This window comes from Lampetra fluviatilis, chromosome 28 (genome assembly GCF_964198595.1).
Source record: "Lampetra fluviatilis chromosome 28, kcLamFluv1.1, whole genome shotgun sequence".
Classification (NCBI taxonomy): Eukaryota; Metazoa; Chordata; class Hyperoartia; order Petromyzontiformes; family Petromyzontidae; genus Lampetra; species Lampetra fluviatilis.
In genome coordinates this window covers 10,052,816-10,068,473 of record NC_136302.1, presented here as the reverse complement: position 1 = coordinate 10,068,473, position 15,658 = coordinate 10,052,816, and the positions used below count along the sequence as shown (strand labels likewise).

At 45.9% G+C, this 15,658-nt stretch overlaps 2 protein-coding genes across 2 annotated transcripts in view; both read left to right on the top strand.

Moving 5' to 3' along the window:
• The first annotated feature begins 1,080 nt into the window (after nt 1-1,080).
• LOC144942865 (NADH dehydrogenase [ubiquinone] 1 beta subcomplex subunit 5, mitochondrial-like) lies at nt 1,081-6,621 on the top strand. Its single transcript, XM_078869870.1, has 6 exons — nt 1,081-1,252; nt 1,656-1,741; nt 2,847-2,913; nt 3,101-3,162; nt 5,107-5,213; nt 6,280-6,621. The coding sequence occupies exons 1-6, from the start codon at nt 1,117-1,119 to the stop codon at nt 6,398-6,400; spliced, it is 579 nt and encodes a 192-aa protein (XP_078725996.1). The 5' UTR covers nt 1,081-1,116; the 3' UTR covers nt 6,401-6,621.
• Nucleotides 6,622-11,105: 4,484 nt separating this feature from the next.
• The window catches only part of LOC144942756 (ubiquitin carboxyl-terminal hydrolase 13-like), a 42,225-nt gene continuing 37,672 nt past the window's right edge, over nt 11,106-15,658 (top strand). Inside the window, 1 exon segment of the mRNA XM_078869644.1 lies at nt 11,106-11,309. Coding sequence (XP_078725770.1) covers nt 11,202-11,309 — 108 coding nt within the window. The 5' untranslated portion in view covers nt 11,106-11,201.

The window sequence follows — 15,658 nt, the reverse complement described above, 5'->3', positions numbered from 1 at the left end:
TAAATGACGTCACGCGATTTTTGACGATCTTTGATCCCCACCCCGCCTCGTCACGCGGCATCACAAAAAGTCAGACCCCCGTCAAATATGACGTCACGAAGCACTGCCCCCCCCCCAAAAAAAAATATAAAACATGCTTCAAATCGCTTTAAACTATTGTCATTGTAGTGCGTATTTAATGTGGCGCTGCACTCTGATGTTGTAGGAGAAAACATTTATTAAAAAGTCTATTGAATTAAGTATAACGTGTCGTCTATATTTATTTAAAGTTGCGCATTTTGATGTGACGTCACATTTCTCAACCCCCCCTCGTCACACATCGTCACAAAAGTGGCGGTTTTTTGTTAACGTCACTTTTTTCAATTTTTTTCAAATTTTATTGCTGTGGATTTCACACCTGATGATGATTGCTTGTGTTGCAGTCGAAACGTCGTTCTAATTTTATTTTTTATATTTTTATTATTTTATTATTTCATATTTTTATTATTTGCCTTCTACGTGACTTTACCGAAATAACCAAAAAAATAATAGTTTATAGTTTAATATGATCAAAAAGAGGTTGTTGCAGGGGGGCGTGACACGACAGTCCCATATAAGTGTGTATAAGTGTGACAAACCTACGTGACTTTACCGAAAGAACCAAAGAGTATGGATTCCTGCAAGTCACGAAAGCTTCAAATCGAGATTGAATTTCGATTTAAAGCTTTCGTGACTGCAGGGATTTATCTTCTTGGTTCTTTCGGTAAAGTCACGTAGAAGGGAAATAATAAAATAACAAAAATAAAACATAATAAAAGAATATATTATTATATTATAATATTGTTTTATTTTTTAAATAAAACATAATAAAATAATATATTATAATATTATGTAAAACATTTATTATTTGATTATTGATAAAATAATATATTACTATATTATAATATTATGTTTTGTTTTTCTTATTTTATTATTTTTCTTCTACGTGACTTTACCGAAAGAACCAAGAAGATCGAGATTCAAGTGTGACAACATTTGGAAGCTCCCTGTATAACATTTCGATTCGATTCCCGAATCGAATCGTGTGTTGGGTATCGATCCGAGAGCGGATCGATTCCGAGCCGGAGGAAGGTCGCGATGGCGGCGCTGAGTGTGTTGCGGTCCGCTCTGCGCGGCGCCTCCTCGTCTCTCTTCTCCTCCTCCTCCGCCTCCTCCTCGTCAGCGGCCTCCGCCACCTCGCCCCTGAGGTGGCTGCTCGGCCGCGTCCCGGCTGGTGAGTCGGTGTGGGCGGGTGAGGCAGGGCCGAGAGGGGAGAGGCTTGCAAGTTGACCTTGTTAGGAGGGAGTCTGAGTTGCTGACGGTCTCTTGTGATGCTGCAGTCGACGACGAAGGGCAGAGGAGCGACGCTCACAACAACGAGCGGAGCGCTGGGCGGATAAAATGCAACAAGTTGGCACAGTAGGGGGGTACAGCTGGTGTGCATCTACTGGTCATCTCTGTCAGCCAACCCATGGCACCTGCGTCTGTCCCAAGACCCGTCAGCGAGCCTTCGACACTTCACGAGGCCTCAAAGTGCACCTGGCCTGGCACAGGCGCCGTGGTGACGTCACCGTCACTTAGTGGCGACTGGCGGGTGTTGGTTATAGAGCTGACGGTCTGTGTTGTCCGTGTTTCAGGCCACGTGCGCTACAGCAGCAGCGACAAGCGGTTGTTCTACATCGAGCCCACGAAATACTTCGACAACAGATTTCTAAATCTCACGGTGAGTCGCGTGTTTTCGCGTGTCTCGGAAATTGTGGAACCTTGTAGGCACACCTGCACTGGGCGGTTGGATAATCCGTTGTTCACACATTATTTGGAGTTCTGGACAGAACCAATCAGTGTGCCTTTCAGGCAGGTTGAGAGTTTGGACGTGTAGCCAGCCCACATGCCTTGTCACGGTTTGCCCAAGCAGCTCCTCTGTGGTTAGCACGGCGAGAGGAGAGATGGGCTGACTTGAGTTTACTTGCTGACAAACGGTACTGGTGGTCTCAAGATCGGCCTCTGTGCAGGCTACTCGTGATAGATGCCACTGGATAGTTGGCAACAGCCACTGTTTAGCAACAACGGGATGCAGAGGAACAGCTCATAACACCAAGTGAAGGCATTTGGCGCCTAAAGCACAGCGAGTTGGCACAGTGGGGAGCACAGATGGTCAAATCTGCCAGTCGGCTCAAGTTGGCCAACCCATATTACCTGGGTCCGTCCCGTAATCTCCTTCCAGAGAGCCTGTATGGCCTCAAAGGGCACCTAACCTGGCATATGTTCTGACACTTAGTCATGGTGGCTGATGTTGTATGTGATCTTGGCGATTCAAAATATCAGCAATAGGAACCTGCCCTGGACTTCTCCGTCGTCAACTCGGCTTTTAATGAATATCTCCACCAGAGCTTTGCATGCCATAGCATCGGCACTTTAGAGAGAAAGACTGTTGAGTGTGGTGATGTCCACACCACCCCCACGTGCGATTTTTCGGCCTTAGTGGGTGAACTTTATCAGCACGTGTGCGCATACATTCCGTGAGGGCCAGGGAAAGAGATTCAACCTTCCAATTTCTTTCTCAAACTACTGCTGGCAGAAGGGCCTCCACTAGTAGGGTGCTTGGCCTGCTCTTCCATGCTGGTCAGACATATAGAACCCACACTCACATGTATACTGAGGAAATTTGCACCGTTTCAGCCACCATGCCTGGGAGGTCGAACCGAACTGGTGACCTCTATAAGGGCTTGCTAAAGGTGTTGAGATGTAACTTGTTATTTCATTGAAACACTTAATTGTGTTTTGTAATTTTTGCTAATATATTTCTGCTGTGCAATTTGACTCGTCAGGTATTCTACTTAGCCCTGACTGGTGTGCCCGCTGCTATCATCATCACGTACATCAATGTGTTTGTTGGTAAGATCACACGATATCGAACGTAATAATGTTACAAGTCAGATGTAAAACATTGGGAGATTTGTTTAAACCCTATACACACACACATACACAGCTACAGACTAAACAGAAATTGTGGTGTGATTTTGTCACGGAATCCAAAAGTGTGAAGAAAGTGGCTGTGTTGTGTGTTTCTTTTCTTCTTCAGGTGAGGCGAAGCTGGCCGAGATCCCAGAGGGTTACATCCCTGAAAACTACGAGTACCATAAGGTGTGTGGCTACAAAATCGATGTGCACGACAATCAACAGCAAGTTCTCCTCGCCTCGCAGCAGAGGTCATAATCAGGTACCCGATACCCGTACCCTACCCGATACCCGGCTACCCGTACCCAGCCGGGTACGGGTACCCGACCGGGTACGGGTACGGGTACCCATTTGCGACCCTGGTGCGGCCGGGTACGGGTACGGGTAGACCGTGAGTCACTGGTGAGTAACCGTTTGTCACTCATTTCCCAACGTCTTGTCTCTTCTCACAATTCAAGTTCCTAGAATCAACCCACCCACGCCTGCAACATGGCTTCATCCCAGAGGTCACAATCGGGTACCCGTACCCTACACGATACCCAGCCGGGTACGGGTAGCCGGGTATTGGGTAGGGTACGGGTACCCGTTTGCGACCCTGGTGCGGCCGGGTACGGGTACGGGTAAGGAATCAAAACCCGTTTGCGACCTCTGCCTCGCAGTGGCACAATCGCTTCAATATCTTTACGTTATTTCAATGTGCGTGTATGGAGCGGCGGCGCTGTGGTTAGTGCATTTGCGCCACGAATCCCAGTGACCCCAAGTTCAATTCACGGTCACGGCTCACTTCAGGGGGCGATTGTCTGAACCAGTCCTGGGCCTGCCCTCGGTCGTAGTGTGTAAGCTTGAGCATTGGGGAGACAAAAGTGGTGGAGCATGGTGATATTCAGAATGAGAATCTTTGTACTGGTAGGAACCTCCTGGTTACACCAGCCCACAGGAGATTATTGTGTCCGTCCGTCGTGCAGGGAGGGGCTAGGTGGGGAGGGAGGGACTGGGTGGGGAGGGGCTGGGTGGGGAGGGTGGGGCTGGGTGGGGAGGGGCTGGGTGGGAAGGGTGGGGACGGGAGGGGCTGGTCACCCCGTGGTGCCCTTATAAAACTCAACGTTTAACCTACTCACACCGGCTTGTGCCCGCCCTCACAGTCGGCCATATTTGTGGAATATACCACGCCGCCGTTGACCCTGGCCATTGACCGAGCAACCCAACGTTCCTACCAGCTCCCTCCGCAGGAATGTGTTTTACACTGCAGTAGGAATCCGATGAGCAGTGAAGCTCTTTTTCAGAGATGTCGACTATTGGCGGGCCAGCGAGTTACAACAACAAACGATAAAAACGATAGGAGTGCAAAATAGAGAAAAGGCTCAGCAAGTCACTAAATATAAATACGTAATAAATAATTAACTTCATTCATTATATAAGTCCCATTTATCAAACTTGGGCAAGGTAACAAAAACAACAACAAAACAGTCCCAGACCACATCAAGATAACACCACACAGCAGTAGCCCCTCAATAAAATGGCACCGTAACATTGGACTATCGATACTACACAGGTACGGCTCAAAGTTACAAATCACATTTGCAAATGTGGCTGTATATCCAGCACGAACCTTCTGCTTCAGGATATTTTTCTGAAGTTAGGCTTGCGACGTTAAGGGAGGAAACAAGGTCGTGCCATATTCGCAGCACGTGCAGTGCATTGTCTTTGGTTCTTTCGGTAAAGTCACGTAGGTGAAAATAAAAACAAAAATCTTGTCCCGTTGTCTGTAAAAAGCTCTAACAGCTAATTGGAATTCCTCACCATAGAGGCGGTTAACTCTAGATAAAATATAAATCTTATTTTTTATAAAATATTTTTTATTTTAAAAAAATCTTATTTTTTATTTAATTTTCACCTACGTGACTTTACCAAAAGAACCAAAGAGTATGGATCCTTGCAGTCACGAAAACTTCAAATCTAGAATTAAGTGCAGTGCATTGTCGCCTCCCCTCCTCGGCGTGGTAGGATTCCTGTCGATTGACGTGTCTTGAAGCGTGTCCACCTCTCTTGGGGGGGGGGGGGGCGGCGGAGTGGGGGGCCTCTAAAGCGTTGTGATTGTGCGATCGCTTTTTTCTATCTATCATCTGGTAGCACCCCATCACACGGTGGATCGTAAAGCACGTCCTGGATCCCCCGGAGAAGAACTACGAGAAGGACATGCACCTCATCGGCAAGGAGATGGAGAAGTCCCACCATTAGTGAGTGCTTTGCGCGCCAAGCGGCAGAGTCGAGCTTTACTCTCTCGGCTGCCGCTCATTGCGGTTATACCACGGTCGGGTTTGTTGATCGATGGTTTTTTTGGCATCGGTTTTCTGCTTGTGAGTGTGGTGGCTTTTTAATGGAGCCGATCAACTACTCGCAGTTTTGCCCGAGAAATATTTAGTACGGCCGTCTATCCGGGCAAAAGCTAAAAAGCCCTTAAACCGATTTTTATGAAACTTGGCACACAACTCGCCAATACTCATGTCTAGGTGTGTATAGTTTTTGCTCAAAATTGGTCATGAAATAGTAAAAAAAAACATGTATATCTTATACATTCAACAATGCATTGATACATCTATTTAATTGGTTCTCATGTTAAACCTATTTATCAAACCGCGTGTGTGAGAATTGATTGTGATTTCTGTATTCAGTGACACTGAAGAGTTATATATTGGATCGTACAAAAAGGGAATGCCGAATCCAGTCCCCATCAAGGATGTCGCCAAGAGATAAAGAAGATGCAGTTGTCCAACGTCAGGTTCACTTCACGATGGTTAAGTTGAAAATGTGGAAGTGCATTTTCTACGTGCAATGCATTTCCCTGGCGCCGACTTGCTAGAGTGACTTTAATCCAGCTGTGATGAGCCTGAAACAAGATCGCAGGTAGACGGAGTGTGTGGCACAGGCTGAAGAATTAGATCAAAGAAAAGTTACCAGAATAAATGGATGAGGGCTTCAGTGAAGATTATTAAGCAAAGTGTTTTTGAAGACGGAAGTTCAAAATTTAAAGAATCAGTTGGTGGCACGATGGAAATAGTTGCACCGCATTCCCAGCAATATTCGTGCACGTGTGTTAGAACGCAAGTTCTACGGCGTTCGCTCGCACGCTTCTCGTATGAATTTGTATTTTCCCGTACCTCCGATTAGCACGGTTGGCTGCATACTGTGCGAAAGAAGTTCAACATACATGCGTAGTATTATGCGCATTCGCGTGCGTTTCAAATCGTTTGCGCGCCTCTTGACAGCTTCGTTTTGTTAACATTTCCGATGTGTCCGTCGCAGTGCCATCGAAGCCAAAGCTCGTCGCTTGATGCGGGACCGCGGTGACGGGCCCTGGTCCATCATGCCGGTCCAGGACCCCACGGTCATCATCCGTCATCACAAGGCCACCCCGGACGACTGAGCGACGTCCACCCCACACCGACCTGGCATCGTCCTCTCGCGAATGCCGTAGCCGTGGGGCTCCCTCTTGTGCAACCCGCCGGATCCCCGTGCCGTGTCGGTGAAGACTCGGCACGTGGCAGGCGCTGTTGTGGTTAAAGAGCTGCGTTTCCATTTTCACCGTAGTGTGTCTGCGCGCACGTTGTGTGCTCTGAAAACAATAAATAACACATTTGAACCCGAAGAAAATATGACTCCCGCGTTTGGTGCTTTAATGCCGTGCTTCGTTTCGGTGGTGGTGTTTCTGTGGGAGGTTAGGGGTGGGGGGTGGGGGGGGGCACGTGCTCCCCGAATGAAAAGCAAGTCACGTTTTCAAATCGGGGGTAAAACTCGGTCCGTTGTACCTCCTGGGGTCAATAAAATGAGAATCACGTCGGAAAGTCGACTAACCAATCGCTAGACTGGCATCTTCGCATGGTAATGCGAAATTTATACTGGTAGGAACCTGGTTACACCAGCCCACGGGATTATTGTGTCCGTCCGTCCGTCGTGCAGGGAGGGGCTGGGTGGGGAGGGAGGGGCGGGCTGGGTGGGGTGGGGAGGGGCTGGGTGGGGAGGGGAGGGTGGGAGGGGTGGGGCTGGGTGGGTGAAGGGCTGGTCACCCCGTGGTGCCCTTATAAAACTCAACGTTTAACCTACTCACGCCGGCTTGTGCCCACCCCCTCACAGTCGGGCATATTTGCGGAATACACCACGCCGCCGTTGACCCTGGTCATTGACCGGGCAACCCAACGTTCCTACCAGCTCCCTCGGGCAGGAATGTGTTGTCTCTGTCCCAGGGCCATCAAAGGTGACAGCTGACCTTTGTTGACATTTCAAAATAAAAGTCTTCCATGCGCGTTTACACTGCCCCTTACCGGCTCTTCTGCGTTTACAAAATAACTGGGTAGTTTGGGTTGATTAATTATGCCACTAAAACATTGTAATAAACTACTTGTGGTCGATTCTAGATTTGAAGCTTTCGTGACTGCAAGGATTCATACTCTTAGGCTTTTTCGGTAAAGTCACGTAGGTAAAAAATAAAAAATACAATTAATAGAAGAAACCTGAAGACGGTAAAGTCACGTAGGTAAAAAATAAAAAATACAATTAATAGAAGAAACCTGAAGACGGTAAAGTCACGTAGGTAAAAAATAAAAAATACAATTAATAGAAGAAACCTGAAGACGGTAAAGTCACGTAGGTAAAAAATAAAAAATACAATTAATAGAAGAAACCTGAAGACGGTAAAGTCACGTAGGTAAAAAATAAAAAATACAATTAATAGAAGAAACCTGAAGATGGTAAAGTCACGTAGGTAAAAAATAAAAAATACAATTAATAGAAGAAACCTGAAGACGGTAAAGTCACGTAGGTAAAAAATAAAAAATACAATTAATAGAAGAAACCTGAAGACGGTAAAATCACGTAGGTAAAAAATAAAAAATACAATTAATAGAAGAAACCTGAAGACGGTAAAGTCACGTAGGTAAAAAATAAAAAATACAATTAATAGAAGAAACCTGAAGACGGTAAAGTCACGTAGGTAAAAAATAAAAAATACAATTAATAGAAGAAACCTGAAGACGGTAAAGTCACGTAGGTAAAAAATAAAAAATACAATTAATAGAAGAAACCTGAAGACGGTAAAGTCACGTAGGTAAAAAATAAAAAATACAATTAATAGAAGAAACCTGAAGACGGAAAAGTCACGTAGGTGAAAAATAAAAAATACAATTAATAGAAGAAACCTGAAGACGGAAGCTTGTGTTGCCTCTGAAACGTCGTGATTTATTATTTTATTTCTATTATTACTTCTATTAATTGTATTAAAAAATTTTACCTACGTGACTTTACCGAAAAAGCCTAAGCGTATGAAAACTTGTGGTCGATTACTTGAGACCATTTATGAATCTTGACTTAAAGCTTTTGTGACTGCAGGAATTCATATTCTTTGAGTCTTTCGGTAAAGTCACGTCGGATCAAAGAAAATAAAAAATAAAAACTACGACGTTTCGATCGCAACACAAGTGTTCGTCATCAGGCAAAAAAAAAACTAACAACATCAGAGTGCAGCGCCACATTAAATACGCACGACAATGACAATAGTTTAAAGCGCTTTGAAGCATGTTTTGGGGGGGGGGGGGCAGAGCTTTGTGACGTCATATTTGAGGAGGGGTCTGACTTTTTGTGACGCCGTGTGACGAAGGTGGGGGGTGGGTAAAAAATCGTCCAAAATCGCGTGACGTCATTTATGGACGGCCCCTTATTCCTCCAGTAGTAAATAAACATTCTGAGTCTGAAACCCTGGACCAGCCTCGATACAGTGCCTCATCGGTAGAGTCAGGTTTTCCCGAAGCTATGTCAGTGAACTACCAAAACGTACATTTCTATATAATGTTTAACAATGTACTATATCTACTGTTCAGCTATCGTGTTTACGCTGTAGCTAGATGTCGTGATTACACGCTCTAGCCGCTAACACATTCCTGCGGAGGGAGCTGGTAGGAACGTTGGGTTGCTTTGTCAATGGCCAGGGTCAACGGCGGCGTGGTGTATTCCGCAAATATGGCCGACTGTGAGGACGGGCACAAGCCGGCGTGAGTAGGTTAAACGTTGAGTTTTATAAGGGCACCACGGGGTGACCAGCCCCTCCCCACCCCTCCCACCCAGCCCCACTCTCCCCACCCAGCCCCTCCCCACCATCCCCTCTCCTGCCAGCCCCACCCCTCCCATTTTTGGATGCACGACGGACGGACGGACACAATAATCCCCTGTGGGCTGGTGGAACCAGGTGGTTCCTACCAGTAATATATTCACCGTAATTTATACAGCTGTCAATGTTTGTATGTTTTATTTATCGATACCCTTTGCTGCCACCAGAGGTCGGACCACAACTTGTATTATTCTGAATAAGTGGATTGGAAAATGAGAACCGGTTATACGGTATCTTTTGTTGTTGTTAAACGAGGCATATACAATCTTAATTTTCCGAATCACATTCACTCGAATACATTTCCCCTGTGAGTTGTTTATATTGTTATGTTGATTCACTCTTCAACACACCGGTGGGCTAAAATAGTGAACTATTTGTCTTTTGTAAACGTGACACATTTTTTACTGTCTAGCCGTGTCGGGTGGTGGAGGGTTACGACACATTTATAAATAACGCGATCTAACCAAAAAAAAACCTTTATAATGAATAATATTGGTCGCGAAGCCTGCTACGTGTGAAACTGATTGTTATTCTCCCCGAATTAAATGCCAACTGTGCTCTCACGGCATCTTGTTGCAACACACATTTCCTTTCACGATTCTTTGCAGCCAACAGTGCACCAGCTTGTCAGACACGGCCCTTGAAGATGGCATCATGGAACGACTCCTGAAGTTTTACTATCGTAGCACCTGATCCACACTTATAGCACATCTTATACACCCAACAATCATGTGAATTAATTGAAGATCACAAATTTGAATTGGCGGGTTTGCTTTATCACAACTGCGTACAAATATGAAATGTGGTTCTGCACTTAATTTGGCAACATTCCTGCTCTTAAAAGTAAAATATCGTGGGTTGACCATCATATTATCTTTCCCCCGCACGCTCAGATTGACTACGTACATTGCGAAAGAAGTTCAACGACTCTCACATGGCAGAGCGGGGTGAGTCAGTGCTGCCCCGTACCGAGCGTGAAGTGTGACCCAGATGTCCCTTGAAGAAGAGATCTCATTCACAGCGAGCTCGCTCCGTCACACTTTAGTTCGAGCGCGTGAACCACATCCAGTATTCTAGAAACAGGGGTGGCTCACCGGGGTCTTCACGGCCAGGGCCCCTCCGTATATGGGTCGGGGCGGGATGACACCCTAACCCTTGGGTGTAGCAGCTGGGACGTGGTTGGTCTATGGCTGCTGGATGCAAGGGAGGGGAGTGAGGCTGTGTGTGAGTGAGACTGTGCCCGTGGCAAAGGCTCGGGTGGTAACCTCCATCCTCTCCTTACCACCCCCCTCTCTCTTCTCTCTCTCCTCTCTCTCTCTCTCCCACTCGAGTCGCGGCTCCAGCCTGGGTGGTGCTCAGATTTCTCGGCTGAGACCCACCACTTTACATCCCAAGATCTAACTTAGAAAGCTTCGCCTGGAGTCGCTCGAACTTTTATTTCGTTGCGTTTGTTCGAGTCCGTTTAATGAGGTCGTCCCGTCGTTATCGTACGAGGTTTTTCTTATTTATTTAAATAGCGTCGTCGCAAAAAAAAAGATTATCATCGACGCCCGCCGTCGCCGTGAAGTCGACAAGAAGCTTTACCGGCAACTACCAAGGGGCATTTTGGCAGTGGTGTTCTCAGGTTCTCAGCCGTCCGCGGCGGCATCAAGATCACCCGAGGGTAATTTCTAGAAGCAAGAGAGGAGGAGCAGGAAGAAGAGGGGTCTTTTTAAGTTGGGGGGAAAAAATCCGACAGAAACCCAAAGAAGACGAAGACCAAAAAGGGCCCCCTCCCCCATCGTAAAGCGACTTCGACACCAGACGTTCTGCACATGTAGCCATCACCGTTGTGAAAGGCCCTGTTAGATTACGTGCCAGCCAAGGTGTGCAGAGTTACACGTGGCAGCCAAGGTGTGCGGGAGCCAGGTGTGGAGGGTTACACGTGGCAGCCAAGGTGTGCGGGAGCCAGGTGTGTCAAGGGGACACCGGGAGACGGGTGTTGTAGGAGGAACCTCAGCGCGATAAGGGTGGCACTGGGCACCCTGATCCAGGGGTGGAGGTTTCGGAATCCAGGTGAGGGGCAGCGATGACGGACGTGTGGGAGTTGCTGCTGCCCTATCTGCCCACCGTGCGCATCCCCACATCGGGGACTCGAATCTACAAGGATGAATGCGCCTTCTCTTTCGACAGCCCGGTGAGCACGCACTGTGTGTGTGTTAGAGAGTGTCTCTCTCACAGACACACACACACACACAGTGCACTGTGTGTGTGTGTCTCTACTCTCACAGACACACACGTGTACTGTGCGTGTGTCTCTACTCTCACAGACACACACACGCACTGTGTGTGTGTGTTAGAGAGTGTCTCTCTCACAGACACACACACGCACTGTGTGTGTGTCTCTACTCTCACAGACACACACACACACACGCACTGTGTATGTGTGTTAGAGAGTGTCTCTCTCACAGACACACACACACACACGCACTGTGTGTGTGTTCCAGAGTGTCTCTACTCACAGACACACACACGCACTGTGAGATTTACTCTCTCTCACAGACACACACGTGTACTGTGCGTGTGTCTGTGTGTCTGTTTGAGAGTGTATCTTGCCCGCGTGTGGGGAGCGATAGTGTTAATGTCTAGCGCACCTCGCTACGAACCCGGCGAACGGAGCTCTGCGAATACATCTGAACCGGTCCCGGGCCTTCCCCCTAGATCGACTCGGCCTTAAACGAGTACATCTGGTTCGGGCGTGGTGCTTGTTGGTTTGAATGGGTAGCACGCCAAGCGCACGTGTTGCAACAGTGAATGGGTGAGTGAGTGAGTGAGTGTTTAATTAAAGGGAATGGCCCTTTCCTCTGAGCGCGTGCATCGTGTCTATGCCATGAATAAGGGGTAATTGCTCAAAATGTAACCTAATGAGTATTTGGACGTTTAAGGCCACCCAGTGTGCGCGTCCAAGTGAACGATTGTGCAAGTGAAGGATCGTCAGTGAACGAGCGAAGGGTAGACGTGAATTAAATCTACCTAAGTGGGATAGGCGGTGAGTGAGTGAACGCGTTACAAGCGTCTGCGCCTTGAAGTGCACGCAAGCTTCGATTTAAAGCTTTCGTGAATGCAGGGATTCATCTTCTTGGTTCTTTCGGTAAAGTCACGTAGAAGGGAAATAATAAAATAATAAAAATTAAACATGATCAAATGAAATTCTCACGACGTTTTGGCCGCAACGCAAGCAGCCGTCATCCTCAGGTGAAGAACAGGGCTGTCATTCGGACGCTGTCTTTCCGACAGGCCTGTTCTTCACCTGAGGACGGCTGCTTGCGTTGTGGCCGAAACGTCGTGAGAATTTCAATATATTCCGTTTTATTTTCATTATTTTATTATTTTCCTTCTACGTGACTTTACCGAAAGAACCAAGAATATGCACGCAAGATCTCAAGTGAATGCGCGCTCATGAGTTGGCGTACGCGAAAGTGAACGCGTCTGTGGCTATGTTAATTCAAGCGGAGACTGGGTGCGTTGTCGGTGATTGTGTCGTAAGCAACGGTGAGTTTCGGCAAAACATGTTACACAGATGAACGAGCGTGAGTGAATGAATGTTTAAGTGAACGTGGGTCGGTGTAAATAATTGCAAGCGTGTACGATTGAGTGAATACGTGTTTGTGTGTGAATAAGTAGGTCACGTTGTATTAAGTGAATGGTATGTATGAAGTGCAACGTGTTTAAGTGAATGCGTACAAGTGAATGCGTTATCGTGAGCATACATTAGCTTGTAAGTGAATGAGCGGGTGTGGATTTAAGCACATGTGCCGAAAGTTAATGTATTTTTAATTGGTGTATTATGTTTGGTGTACTAGTATTGTGTGTTGAATGATTGGGTGGGCTTGTGAATGTAAGCAAATGGATATTTGTTTAAGTAAATGTGTAATATTTGAATGAGTGTGTGTGTGTACGTGAATAAATGTGCATGCATATTCTGTACAGTGTGACACTTACACTTGCATGTAATGTGTGTCCATGATACGCGACTAGACTGACGATTGGTAGACTAGACTTAAAGTGTCCGCACATTAAAAGTTGCAGCAGATGACCTCTCCGTTTATCGAATTCTGGGAAATAATAATTTGTGTTTGTGGTTGGACACGACGTTTGCTTCGTGAGTGTGTGCCATTGAAAAGTAAACTCGGAGAAATGCAGGGGAGCACACAGGGCGAAACAGTTACATTATAAACTCAATGAACACAATTCTCAACGTAGCATGTTTTTGATGCTGCTACATTGAAACCATGTCAATGCGCGGTGCCACTCTCTTATTCCAAGTGTCACGATAACCCCCCCCCCTCCCCCCAAAATGTACTTTGTAATGTTCTCAGCGTAGTAGGTAAATGTGGGTTAGAGCAAAGCAAGGCCTAAGTTGAGACTGAAAATCCCAAGGCCTTGCCTTGCCACTGGTATGAAGGCACACGTGGCGTGTGGCTATTTTGGTATTGAGAGGGCCCAACTTAAATTTAGCCCCTGCTGATGTGAGTTGCCTGTGAGTGCCGGGTGAGATAGAAAGCTAAGAAGAGGGAGGGAGGTAATTTAGGTCTCTCGTGTACGAAGGGGATGTATGGGGAGGGGGCGATGAGGATGGATTTGGTTGGAATGTCAAATATTTTCGATATCTCACTCGACGCCCGATTCTTTTTACAAAGATGTCCCCTCAAACTCTTGAGTCTGTGGCCTGGTCACGGAGCTTTGTGTGGACCCACGGACAGGCGGGCTATGGTGCCAAGAATGCCACACGCACTCAAATGTGGTTACACTTGGAATGCGGGCAAACTTCCATCTGTTCACAAATCAATGACTGGCAAATGCAGCCACAGCTCAACGTCGCTTATCCGACAGCCACAAATCCGCCCAGACCAATTAACAGCTTTGGCCAGGAGTCAAACTCAGGTACAGGAGTTAAGTTATTCAAATTGCGACTCAACCGGCAGGCAACACCAAAGCATTCCACAATTACAGTAGTAAAAATATACTAACTTAATAATACCAATTATGTCGTAAAGCTACATTCACGCTTAAACTTAAGTGATTTTAATAATCAGTTTAAATGAGGTGGCAGAATGGAGGTGCCAAGAGACGGAACTAGGTGGTTCCAAAACTTTGGCTACGTACGGCACGAAAGATGTTCAACATACATAGGTCCCTTCCGGCACATGTTCTTCTCCCTATAGGAACCGACATTTGGGATTGACCCTACAGCAATAATCGAAACAAATCTCACCTGGTAGGAAACACACATTTGTTGTGCGAGTGGGTACGAATATTCGGGGAAAACCGATGTTCGTTTCCACCGGGTTCCTCGCAAACCACCGCACTTGCCATCTACGGGGTCAAGTACGTGGATGTTAAAATTCGCAGGGCCAAGGATTCAATGTCGATGGATAATTCAATGCACAAACATGGTTTGTTTGCCGTGCCCAAACAACAATTGTCACCCACATGAGGTGTTGGCTCTCAAGTGCAGCTTGCAAAAAATTAACCCGTAAAAACAAAGTTTTTGCACTATAAATCCTTTATATGCGTGGCATCGGTTTTATTTTATAATTCATTTCTGTTTTTCTTGAGTAAGAGTTTCATTTTTATCACATTGGTATTTTAAATAAAATATGGAATTTTTTTTTTCCTAAAAAGTGGAAAATTTAGGATTTTTTTTTTCACGAAATAAATTGTCACGCACAACGAGTCTGTGTGCAAAATGTCAGCTCGATTGGATCACGGGAAGTGGGTTAAAAAACGACCGAAAGATTTGCACGGTCGTAAGCGCGCAAGCAAGCAGGTGAACTTAATACAAAGGATTTAAAAATAAATCGGCGGATCGTTTGTGGGATTTTAGTTCTCTGTACTTCAAATATACCGCAGTTGTGGAGTTATGCAATGTGAACGTACTGCACTTTTGATAGACTGTATAATACTGTAATGTGATATCGTGGAACATGGAGCATGATCCGTTAAATCATATACACAAAAAAATAACTCCGTTCTGTGTGTCCACAAATACATACCACATTGTTTTTTTATTCTATCAATCTGTTTATTGCCTTTCTAGGCCAATATTAACCGGCGGCTTTTTGGGCAAAGGCTCTTCTTTGTAGTACACCAATTTGGCCTCTCGCTTTACCTGCATTCAAGAAGGGCTATTACCCAAAGCTTTACCTATATACAGTATATAATTTTATTTTAAGTGTTATTATTGATGTTGAGTTTGTTTGTTACTTGTGCTCCACTGGAAATGCAGTAAACAGCTCACCAAATACTTTGTTTAACCAGCAGCATTTGTTTAGCAAAGACAAAATTAAGGAAACTCAAAACAGGTCCAAATCTTTGCAGATCATTGTTGCTTAAACTAATTCTGCTGAATAATATTAGCGTATAAAATCAGGAAGTCGTTAGACTACATCGTATGTTTTTGTTTATATGGAGTCGCATAACGGAGCTTACTTATATTTGGTGTTTGTGGTATTTAATGGCCGGCAGGTTCACTTAGCGGTGGCT

Bases quoted from the DNA above. Each gene is read 5' to 3' on its own strand.
- LOC144942865 (XM_078869870.1), top strand. From the start codon at position 1,117: ATGGCGGCGCTGAGTGTGTTGCGGTCCGCTCTGCGCGGCGCCTCCTCG. The intron at 1,253-1,655 runs GTGAGTCGGTGT...TCCGTGTTTCAG, and splicing joins GCTCGGCCGCGTCCCGGCTG to GCCACGTGCGCTACAGCAGC. The intron at 2,914-3,100 runs GTAAGATCACAC...TTTCTTCTTCAG, and splicing joins GTACATCAATGTGTTTGTTG to GTGAGGCGAAGCTGGCCGAG.